Raw genomic sequence first — 12,496 nt, forward strand, 5'->3', positions numbered from 1 at the left:
TTCGACTTCGGCCATAACACTATATCAACTGGTCAAATATCGGCATTTTGCTTTAACATACCCACCCCTGTTTTTTTTTTACGCAGCACCGCCCGGTCGCACCCTGGATTTAAAAAAAATCATCAATTTTTTTTCTTTCACACAAACTTAAACATGTCAGAACGAGTATTCAATCAACTCTACGCAGTTTTTTTTAATAAAAATATAGCATTCAATAATATAGAAAATGCATTAAAATATACCACAAGTATTCATTTAGATTCTAAGTACAATATAAAATGTATGTATACATGTATATATAATTCACAATAAACGCAAATGCTATTTCCGGTTTCAATTTAAAATTTCATGCCATGTTTGGAAAATACAATAGATCATCAATTTCCTCAATATCATCATCTGGATTTAAATAAAAAAACTTTATAAAATCAGGTATGTGATTTGATCACAATATGAACCATTATAATGCGCTAAATAAAGACAGAACAATGCGCTCATTATAGCGCTTAGAGCTATCTTTTTTTTTTTTACTCTTCTTTCTTCGTTGTATGTTTGCTTAATTCTTAATTAAGTCTTTATGCTCATTCTCCTCTATTATTTGCTCAAATACAGAGTTAATGTAAACAGATTATGTTGGTCATGAATAGAATACCGAAGTATGACGTCATCACTTTTTCAATTTTCCATTTCTGCATTTTGATAACATAGTTTGGTAGAGCATGACAAAATACCTCCACTACCAAAATTTGGCGCGAATCGGTCTATTGGGGCCTGAAATATGACCTCATGAATACACAATTAGCCGCATTGAAGTCATTATATACCTGGTTCCTAACTTTATTCTATCATGCTATACCAAAATATGGTATAAAAAGGCAGAAATGCAAAAAAAAGTTTTGCGACGTCATCACTTTGATACTCTCATACGAGTTGGAGTTCATCGTTTTTATTTATTTTCATCTCTCTCATTATGAAATATACACCGTCTTTGTTTATATGCAAAAAATAAACGTAATGCCTGAATATTTTCACATGAATATCGTGAAATACGCGGGACAAAACGGCGTCCGGGGTATAAAGGGTTATACGGGACGAGGGACTAATTGCTGAAATACGGGACTCTTCCTTGATATCAGGGACGTCTGATGACCCTGGTAGTCATTAATGCTGTGTGGGAAACTAATGAAACCATAATCAAAACATATGATAGTTATCATGACAATAACATTGACATTAACCTAATTTGCAGCGGATTTTACGAGCAGTTGTATTAACAAATGGAAATCAGAAAAACTAATTTTTAACAGGAAGAAAGCAAATAAAAATGATCTGGAAAGGCGGATGGACTATAAAACTAAACATTAACTTGTTCGGTGGCAGACATCCGGCCAACTTTGGCCTGCTTCTTGACGAAGTACCAAATGTAGACCGGAAGAGCAAATGTTGTGATATCAGCAACTATTAAGCCTATTATCACCTGCATGTAACAAAAACAAGGGGTAAAGACAGGAAATGAAAAATATTAAGAAATGACGGGGATTGTCATCTTTTTATCATTAATATAGGCATACCTCGAAAGTTCAAGGTTCTTGAAATGGATATGATTGGGGCACACGAAAAGTTCAAGTGATTGTCTTATCTGTCTCGTAGAACAGAATACATATAAAACTTTGGTACTTTTACCGTCCACGCTGAATGATCTTGATTTTCATTTGTTGTTTTTATTCCAATCCACCTTCATATTATCAGAATTACATAGACCCAAGTTCAGAAAGGATGTTTAATTGCCGTTTCATTCAATTGTTAATTTATTGAAATTGTTTAAAATGTGAATTTAAAAATTTGTGTCACCAATGTTACCACTATCACTATAGGATCAATATTATAATGTGGGGGCATAATATACAATTTGAAAAGGGGATAAACCAAATAATTCAGTATTACAGAGTAGTATCTAAAGTAAGGCAACATAATTATCCAAGAATTGCATTTTCTTATATGTTTCACTATTATCACTGTTATTTCATTTTTAACATACATGTTCTTATTTACAAACCATGAACAAATAAAGATATTCTATGAAAAGCGTTTTCAAATCAGCATGCGTTACTTCTGAAAAAAGAAGACTCGAGGGCTCAATATAGGCGGGACAATAGACTGGGTTTTTTTTAGGGGGGGGGGGACTAAGCAAAATAATGAATAAAAATCGAAACAGCAAAAGCAACAATGTTAAAAATCTGGTTTAAAATACACCTAACTAGCCAATAGGGTGTATTTTTATTTTATTTTTTTTTACAAATACTGATGAATTGCTAAATGAGGAAATTAAAAATAAAAAAGACACATACCTTTTCATAAACCTATCCTCCAATTAGCCGCCTAAGAGTAATGCGGATAATTCAATAAAAATTGCGTTCATAAACTCCGAAAATAAGCCGCATTATTTTTACGAGCGCCCGTCCTGAAAAAGGCGGATAATCGCCATGACAACTGGACGCGCCCCCTCCGATGCGGTTGTGTTGGAAAAGGGTGACCTTGTGACCGCACCATGGCAATTATCCGCATTATTTGGAAATGCGTTCATAAACTCAAAATCTTGTCCCGATGCTGCTATTATGCGGATAATAGCAGCATCAGAGTAATGCGGATAACTCTTGTCCTCCTCCAATTTTACGACCAAATTATGCTGCTATTATACCCTTTTCATAAACCTATCCTCCAATTAGCCGCCTAAGAGTAATGCGGATAATTCAATAAAAATTGCGTTCATAAACTCCGAAAATAAGCCGCATTATTTTTACGAGCGCCCGTCCTGAAAAAGGGGGATAATTGCCATGACAACTGGACACGCCCCCTCCGATGCGGTTGTGTTGGAAAAGGGTGACCTTGTGACCGCACCATGGCAATTATCCGCATAATTTGGAAATGCGTTCATAAACTCAAAATCTTGTCCCGATGCTGCTATTATGCGGATAATAGCAGCATCAGAGTAATGCGGATAACTCTTGTCCTCCTCCAATTTTACGACCAAATTATGCTGCTATTAGCCGCCTAATTCATTTTAATGGGGTTTATGAAAGGGGTATTAGCCGCCTAATTCATTTCAATGGGGTTTATGAAAGGGTGGGATGTTTGGAAGAGATGTTCGTTAGCTACGCATGAATGGTAGGATAGGAATAAAAAAAAAAACTGTTAAAGATGATTTAGCACCAAGAAAATGTTCTGGTTGTTTGTAGTCTTATAAAATCGTTGCGAATAGGGTAATGAAAGCATCTAATTACTCACATAGGAAGGATCGTTTTGTAGGTAGTTTTGTATCATCCTAAAGAGAGGAAATTGAAGGAAGGCGATGATACCTCCGAGAGTGCGAAACGATCCAACAAGGGTAGAGAAAATCTTCATAGGAAATCTGACGTAAAAATAACACACACACTTTATTGTCACCCAATCGCTTACTTCCATCACTGCTTCACTCATGTAACGATCATCGTATTGTCACTTATTTACCAACTGATTATCAAATTTGTAATGTATTTCGATACTATTGAATAATATTCTGAGTGGGCTTGTGACGTTGTTATTTTTTGTTTGTTGTTAAGTATGTAATTTTCAGTCATTTAGTGTATTTAAAATGCAAATCCCTTTTTTAATTTGCTTAATAGAATTTCTATTTTTTTTCTCGTTCTGTAATTGAGCATGCGACTTTTTTATGGATCGGATGAAAAAACGAATTGAAGTTGTATTTCTATTTTGACGGCAGGGGAACAACGGGACGTCATCCATGATTAGCGCATGCCCCCCCCCCGCGCAAAACAGTCAGCATAATACTCACATGATAGCCGTGGTGGCAGAAAGATAACCCCATAGGACGGACATGACAATTAGAACGAGGGTAAAAGTTACGTATTGCACATGGAGGTGAGGCACAAGAAGACATGCCGAGTAACTGATGGATGTGATGGTTGTTAACGCTAGAGGGAGACATATATCCTTCAGGTCATCAAACGGTCCACGGCTTTCACCTGAGGTGTAACAATTGTTATAATAGCGCTGATATTTACTTCAATACTTTTTTTTTTCATTCCAGTAGTAAATATTTCTATTGGGCCATTCATCATCTCTGTTTATTAAAGGGTATGGGGTGTAAACTTGGATATTACTTAGACCTGAATACTGCAACATCTCTTGCTGCCAAGTTCTCATTTTCCTCCTCATCTTCTTATTCTGCTTTTTGTTCCTATATTGTTCTACATCTTCTCCCCCCTCCTCGTTCTCAGCAGGGGGTGGGGGGCAATTACCTCCCAGAAATTTTCACAAAATTCACCAAAAGTGAACACGAAATCCATTTATTTCACATTAGAAAATGCAAAAGCACCCCAAAGACCATGCAGCTCGGTCGCTTTGCTTCCATTTTTTTATGTCTCCTTCGAAAAATATTATGCATCTTGCATAAGATTTTCCCACAGAAAAAAATCTGCTACAGTCATGCGTATAATACTGAAATCAAACCTCTATTACTTTGGCAATACACCATGACCTTTATCAGAGTAGGTTAGCAGGCCAGGACGAAGCCTTCTTCCTTCTATTCTCTATCAAAATATCACTATCACTATCAAAATCATTGAAAATATGGGATTCTTCTATTACAAAATGGAAGAAAGTAGATATATTTGAATTCAAGTCTGAAGTTCTGGGAGTCATGTCGTTACTTACAATATATTGCATATAGTAGTGATAAGAACTTTCACACAAAAGCACTTATCTGAAACAATTATCAGAGTAATATTGGGAATTCCATGTATCTAAAAAAGGATAAAACTGCAGAAGAGTTGCTTTATTTTGAGCCTATAGTGAGACACAGAGATTGACGTGCAAAAGCAAAGTTACATTCCTTTATAATATGTTGTTGACAGCACGAGCGGAAATCCCGGGGGGTGGGGGAGACAGGGATGACGTGTCCCCCTACCAAAAACAATAGGGGGACACAATATCAAATGTCCCCCCTACTATTTTTTGTCTTTTATGATGGAGAAAAAAAATAATTTCACAATCGAAATAATACACGTATTTTGGACTAAATGACCTTACATTTTGGGTGATAACCTTTTATTTCTTTATTTTTTGCTTGTCAAATTTTTCAGGCTCTGGCCCCTCCTACCTCTAGGGACAGATTTCCGCCCATGGTTGACAGTGGCTATTTCGAACAACACGCATGCAACAGTGATTTTTTTAATGGCCCATTTGCTAACCTTGTCTTTCTTGGTCATATTGCTTCTATGAAGAATGTTTAAAATCAATTTACCGTTGACCAATGTAGTGAATAAGGCAGTCGGGTGATGCGCTAATCTAAGTATGACTATAGTTCTTCATTGATATGAATATATACCTACCATCCCCTTTTCGACATAATTTGACTTTGTTGCGATCCATAAGAAGACCGAGTGGTTGACTTAAAAACACCGGAATTATTTGCAGCAGGAGAAAAACATCGGTATAGCCACTTACTGTACAAATGAAAAGGAATACAAAATAAATAGGCATCCGAGAAAGATGCAGCTTGATCTAAATTCTCCAGTAGATCACACGTTTTTGTGTGCGTGTTTTTTTTGGTCAATGTATGCTTCTTCCATCGTCTATTTTATTATACATAAACCAGGTAAATTATGTGGACCTTATTAGAAAAGAATATGAGTGTTATGTCCTAAAAAAGTGTTAAGTAGGATTACTCTGTGGTTGGAAAGTGCATGGACCTATCCACGGAGGATTATTTATTGTTACTGGGGGTGCTGTGACAATGCTCGGAACCCCAGTAACAATAGATTAATCCTCCGTGGATAGGTCCATGAGTGAGAGCGCAATCTGTCAACATGTTACATAATCACAGTCGAAAGTTTGCCATAATAATGAAGGTGGTAAAGGAAAAAAATATTATTTACAAAAAATGCACATTTAAAGTAGAGGATTGAATTTGGAAATTATATTTCAGTTGTCGGTCATAAGATGAATTTGGTACAATCTATACAAGGATAGTAGATTTCCAATTTCCTTTTTAACATTCATAATCACAAGTCAATTAAACGGTATTTCTCTGCAATAAATTATTAACTAATACAATTCCAGTCTAAAATGCTTTATAATATTATTTATCATTATTATTATCACTTGAATACTGTATAATTTCAATAGGCCTGCATATCAAGCAACAACTACTATTGCTTTTACTATACTACCACCAAACCCTTTCCCTCTAAGAACTTGAAAATAAATGGCAGCTTACCAACTCTCAAATCACCACCAGCAAGTCTTGAGATGTGTGAATTAAAAGTACCAAAGAGGAATAAAACATTAAGTTGTATGAAACCAAACCAGTGGACGACCAGCCAGAACAGAAGGGAAGTGACACAGGCTCGAAAGTTGGGGTACCTCTGGCGTTTTAAAGATTCTCCCCACTCTTGGATATCTGTATGGATGAAATGAGATCGTATAAACTGTTGAATGTAGGGCAACTAAGGGGGAGGAGGAGAGGAGGGGTGAAGGTCTTTTCCTAGCTTAGATAATGTGGCCACACTCCCGCTAGTATTAACATTTTTTTGTGGAAGAACACAGAAATTACACTTAAAAAACAATACATAACGTGGCATAAGCTCGTCGATTATAACCAACATGATACATGTATTTGATTCATGACTGTAGCAGATTTCAAGACATACAGAGAAAGGGGGGATATTGAAGCACTGTTACCTTAAAAGACAAATAATTAGCTGTTAGCAACATAATTTCTGTCTAATTATAATCTAAAAGTAGCACCGAGATAAAATTCGGATAAAATTCATTCTGGCTTGCAACGTTTACTCATGTAAGCACGTCACGTTTTGAGTCCCTACGCAAAAACGCGTCCTCTAAGAGTAGGATCTACACTTTATTTTGCACGCCGGTAAATCACCAAAAGTCACAGTTTTGCAAATACGTGACATGTGTCTTTAAGCATCCTTACCCAACAGTATTTCAAGATTTTTTAAAATCGCAAGCGCTTGTTAGTAAGACTAATTATGACGTCACACACATTTACTCCAAAAGCTCCAAAAAGTAGTGGCAAAATAGTCATTTCTTGACTGGTTGCCAGCCAAACCAAAGGAGAAGAAGAAGATGAAGACCAAATTACACCCGCGATGATCGCAATGTACATGTATATGCAGTGAAACATGCAGAATTTGGTTGATACTTTTGTTGATACTTTATCACATACAAAATACTTACCAGATCAGCTACTTTTACAAGCCTGCACCTTGACATATCATTATCATTATAATCATCAAAAGGTCAGGTGTTTTTCACTATAATTCTGCGATGTTCAAGTCAGCAATTTATGAAAAGGTTCTATCTTGGTCAGCCTTAAAATGGCGTTGCTAAACCCGAAATAATTTACCATGAAAATGAGATTGTTTCTTGATTGTGGTGGATTTCCCGTCCGGGCATGACCCTTTGGCTTCGTCCGTGTGTCCTAGATCGTGGGTGCCCCTCAGGTGACCAGACTTCCTCTGCTTGCTGATATCGCCATATCCCGATGAAGGCTGTTCCCGTAGGCACGTCCCAAGGCGGTATCCGTCTGGAAGTGGCCATGGGATACGTTTCTTTGGCATCATGACAGTGTTGACGAGCATCAAAAGTGTAATCCCGGCAAGGAAAATGAACGAGTGTTGAGCAGGTATGCCGTGATCATGAGCTATCTGAGAGACACAAGACAAGACGCAATGGCATAGGAACCAAAACAACGTTGTAAGAAAAGGTTATACAATTCAGGCATAATGAATGTGATAGCTATAACCCGTCATGAGCATGGTGACTCGTTGATAGAGAGATCACATCAAAGGTGGGATTGATGATAGAGAAACCACAAAGGAGAAGGGTGACACCAGGTTATTGATGGGGATATTGAAGCTATAGGTAATATTTTTCTTCAGAAAATCCCAATTTATAATGAAATTGCATAGTCATGCAGGCTGTTTTCAATGACCCCCTTCCCCTATCTTCTCTTTTTCTCCTTTATTTTGATATTTTAAACAATCATAGAGAGCAATCTTTCGTATTTTACGCATTGGAAATGAAGAAAAAATGTCGCACTATGATTTGCAGGGTCGCGGTAGCACTGAAAAAGAAAAACCAAAAGGGTAATTCGTAAAGAGGCAACATGGTTACATAAAATCACTATCACCATTTAATATGCCACATTCATACCGACGCACCTGACTGAAGACCGACTAAAATGTATACGATATTGGTAATGGCATGCCGGGCAGTTGGGAGTTCGTTGGCGTGACTCTAGCATTGTCCTAAATACAAGCATTCTTTTGAATTGAGTAAACCTAAATTAATTTTTACATTTATTTGTGTTTTTTCTTTGTCCATCTCACCTTGAGAAGAAAGAATACGATGACTGATGCACTGAGACATCCATTCAGCCATGACATCACTGTGGACTTTCCTCTACCAAACAGATTACCCACCTGTGATAAAAGCACGCGGAAGAGTATAATGAACATGATCTCTATAAAAAAAGTTGTTGGATATCAAATTAAAATACTTATGAATGGTTTATACTGCATTAATCTCATAGGTATAAACATCATACATATCAGGTCACGTTTGACGGCGGACATCGTACGATCCCTTCGCGATTTGATATACGATGTAAGGGACATCGTAAGTGGTTATACCTTTACGACATGATCTAAATATGTATGGTGCTGCCGTCTCCTCACCCTCGATCTAGACACAATCGTAATATACTTTACAAAGATCGTACGATTTTCTTGCGGGTGCTGTACGAAGATGTCACTCTGAAGAAGGTCTTCAGAAAACATTTAGAAGAAAATTCACCTGTTGGTTTGCGGTGAGGAGAACACTGCCGCATGATGTCAGGATGATCATGGCAGGGAATAATAAGAATGAGGATTTAGGAGTAGCCACTGCTAGAAGTATATAACTCACTAAACAGCCAACACTGGAAAAGAAAGTAAAAGATACAGTTAATATAGCAAAGGTGATAGAAAACATAATTATGCATGAAGGAGACCTCATTTTCCTCATTACGTCCACCTGGATACAAACCTAATGCATATCAAATAATTAATAATGATTAACACCGGGAATTAGCATTATCGGTGGAAGTGGAGTGGTAATATCAGGCAAGGATCCACGTTGGGGAGCAACAGGGGCACTTTTCACCCTTTGGAGGCCCTCTTTATGTGTCAGAACATTTCTCGACGAGAACGTGCCATAGATGGTGGAGACTTTTTTTTACCCGAATTTAAATATTTTGTCCCTGGTTGAATTGACCCGTGGACAACATATTTCTTGGTTGTCATTTTTCCCCACAAGACTACCCATGAGTAGTATTATATTATATTGTAAAAGTAAATTTTGCTGGGTTCATTTACTTAATCTGTACTCTTACATTTGGCTCTCCATACTTTGTTGTTTACATTCAACTTGTTTATTTCCATTCCAACTCATCTCGTCCATCCTCACAGTCTACAAATATTGTCATGATCTCATCTTTCATTCCATCTCCACAATACATCTCACATAACAACACAGGTTCATTGCATTTAATTCTTTTATTCAGTTTCCCCTCAGTCATGCTTCCTGGGTTTCCATTAGCTTTCCACTCCACATGGTCTTATTGTTTAATTCTCATTAGGATTCAGTTTAACTCATGATCACCCTTCTCTATTCTCTGATTGGTTCTTATTTTTAAATAGGGTTAGTTCATTTCATAGTTCATACCATTTTCCTTGTATTTGATTGGTTGATTTCTATGATTATCCAATGTGGGTACATTGGCAGAACTTCCCAAAAGATTAGATTGGGAAGTAAAGCCAGTGCTTCATCGGAGACTGAGTTTATGAGTTTGGAAGTGTACAAACGGTCATGTTACAATATTAGTACCACAAAACAAATTGAAACAAAGTTTCTCGTTTGTTTGGGCAGCAGAAAGTTGTGAAAATGGCAGATTTTTCTTCCATGGAATCACTTCTTCAGTTGGTTTGGTCATTGAGTCACTGTGTTATCAGGTCAGTAAAATTTATTGAAAATCTACAAAATTCGCGAAATCGTGAATTTCTTAAATATTTCGTCTAATTGCAATGTCTCGTCGGGGATTCCATATAGAACCATGTTAACTCTCCTCTAGTCTGATATGCAGACTCTGAATAACTGGTGAGGTGGGATCTTAGCGCGCGAAGCGCGCTGCTGCTGGTTTGCGAAGCAAACCAGCTTGAAAGGGCGAGCGAAGCGAGCTATATTTCAGAGCCACAGCAGACCTAGTCTTCTATGCAGACTCCTTGAATCAGCTGTGATACACATCACACACAGCAGATGTGGGTCTACATTTGCAGACTAGCTCTACTCTGCATTTATGGGCATTTACATGTATGTAAGGATTAATCACTTTCTGCGTGCTACCCCCTACTATATCCAATTCCGCTATTTCTTGATATAGTTTTTCTTACATATAAGTTGTACTTATACTTTTAATGATTATGTATTGTTTGCATTTTTAAATATATGTGTAGGCTACTGGACCCCTCGGAAGAACAGTTAAAGGCTGCAGAGGGCCATTAAGCGGACAAGTTGAACAATAAAGAAAGAAAGAATAAATTAATAAATGAATGAATGAATGAATGAATAAATAAATGGATGTATGAATGAATGAATAAATAAATGAATAAATAAATAGATAAATAAATAAAATAACAGATAAATGAATAATTGAAAAAGTAATAATTATGAAGAAATAAAAAATCAAAGATAATAACGAAGAATAAGGCATAACATGAGATTGATGGAAAATGTGAATAACATTCTCCCATTTTAATTCGACAATGGGCTGTTATCCTGGAGACGCAATACACGAAACATTGTGAAATTGCGCCCCAAATGTGCATGTTTGGTAGAGAATTTATAACAAGTTTAAAGGTTTTATAGTGTTTTCCCTTTTTTTTTAATAAGAAATACATTTGCATTGTATAATCGTTATGAATTTTTCAAGTTTTAAAAATGTAGGGGGACAAATCGATGTTTGCCCGGATATTATCGCTGGGGGCAACCACCCCGGGCGACCACATCCCCTGCCCCCCCCCCCCCCGATAAACACCTCTGCTTGCGTGTCTGCATACCGAGATCAATGGTTTTGTTTTTTTTGCAAAGACTCGTGAGCATTCAGCGTAAACTATAGAGTTGTTCGATCCACAATACAGATATTTCAACTACTGATCAACAAATCTGACCTTCCGTCCCTGGTTCACATTTACTTCCCTTACTTTCTTTAGCTTGGGTAATCATGAAAATATATTGTGAGTGACCACAAAAAAAACAGCAGTAGTAAGTGACGTAACTATCCAATCAGCTGACAAAAAAAAAACCTTGGGAAAAGGAGAAAAAGGATTATGTTATATCATCTATATTATATTATATTGTATTTTTCATAACTTTATGAAACATTATGATGTGTTATCATTCCTGGTGCTCGCATTGTCCATTTGATGAGCTATATAATCATTTTGAACTAAAACATCCCGTTCTCAAGTCAATATACACCAAATATATTTTGGTGTATATAAAGTCAATTGATCTTGGCCATGTGACCTGAAACTCGCACAGGATGTTCAATGATACTTGATTACTTTTATGTCCAAGACTCCAAGTTTTATGAACTAGACCAATACACTAACAGACTTATGATGGTAATTCAACAAATACCCCTAACATGGCAAAGTTCATTGACCTTAAATGACCTTTGACCTTAGTCATGTGACCCGAATCTCGCACAGGATGTTCAGTTTTGATTACTCTTTTGTCCTAGTTTCATGAATCAGAATCCATTGACTTTCAAAGTGATGATGGTGTCACGCGCGTAAAACATTCCCATAGACTTGTGTGTTAAAATGGCACTTTTGAAAAATTCATAAAAAATAAATGTGAAATTAGAGGGTGAAATGTTTACTACCATTGGATAGGATATATATCTGGCATTCCATATCTGACCAGGAAAGGGTACCGTAGCCAGCTCATTTTAAAAATAAATCGCCATTTATGAAGATAACTATGAATGGATCAAATTTATCGACTGAAACAGTAAAATAGCCCTAATTAGTCCGCCAGTCAAAAAAATAGTTCCAAGTCACTTATTTATCTTCCCAATTCGGGCGAAGGAAGTTCAGTAGTTACCATTTCTAGAATCAGTGTTAGATTTTGAATCATATTCATACATTTTTGTCAATCAGCAACATCAAATTGAAAAAAAATCGAATGGGTTGGGTCGAACGAATATCTTGAGCCCTCCTGATGTAATTAGGCTCATGGCACCTGATGGCATTCACAAATACCCTCTACTTGGCCAAAGTTCATTGACCATAAATGACCCTTGACCTTGGTCTTGTGGCTTGAAACTCATGACGGATGTTGATTAACTTTATGTCCAAGTTTCATGAACTAG

The 12,496-nt window shown here is 36.8% G+C and overlaps 1 protein-coding gene across 1 annotated transcript in view; it reads right to left on the bottom strand.

Moving 5' to 3' along the window:
- Positions 1-503: 503 nt before the first annotated feature.
- Positions 504-12,496, bottom strand: part of LOC121408714 (solute carrier family 43 member 3-like) — a 27,790-nt gene continuing 15,797 nt past the window's right edge. The window contains exons 3-10 of the mRNA XM_041600320.1: positions 8,878-9,001; positions 8,412-8,504; positions 7,427-7,727; positions 6,278-6,460; positions 5,391-5,504; positions 3,833-4,022; positions 3,286-3,409; positions 504-1,477 (exon numbers count right to left, since the gene is read on the bottom strand). Of these exons, the coding sequence (XP_041456254.1) occupies positions 1,355-1,477; positions 3,286-3,409; positions 3,833-4,022; positions 5,391-5,504; positions 6,278-6,460; positions 7,427-7,727; positions 8,412-8,504; positions 8,878-9,001 (1,252 nt within the window). The 3' untranslated portion in view covers positions 504-1,354. The remainder of the gene's footprint in view (positions 1,478-3,285; positions 3,410-3,832; positions 4,023-5,390; positions 5,505-6,277; positions 6,461-7,426; positions 7,728-8,411; positions 8,505-8,877; positions 9,002-12,496) is intronic.

This window comes from Lytechinus variegatus, chromosome 2, assembly GCF_018143015.1.
Source record: "Lytechinus variegatus isolate NC3 chromosome 2, Lvar_3.0, whole genome shotgun sequence".
In the NCBI taxonomy this organism is placed as follows: Eukaryota; Metazoa; Echinodermata; class Echinoidea; order Temnopleuroida; family Toxopneustidae; genus Lytechinus; species Lytechinus variegatus.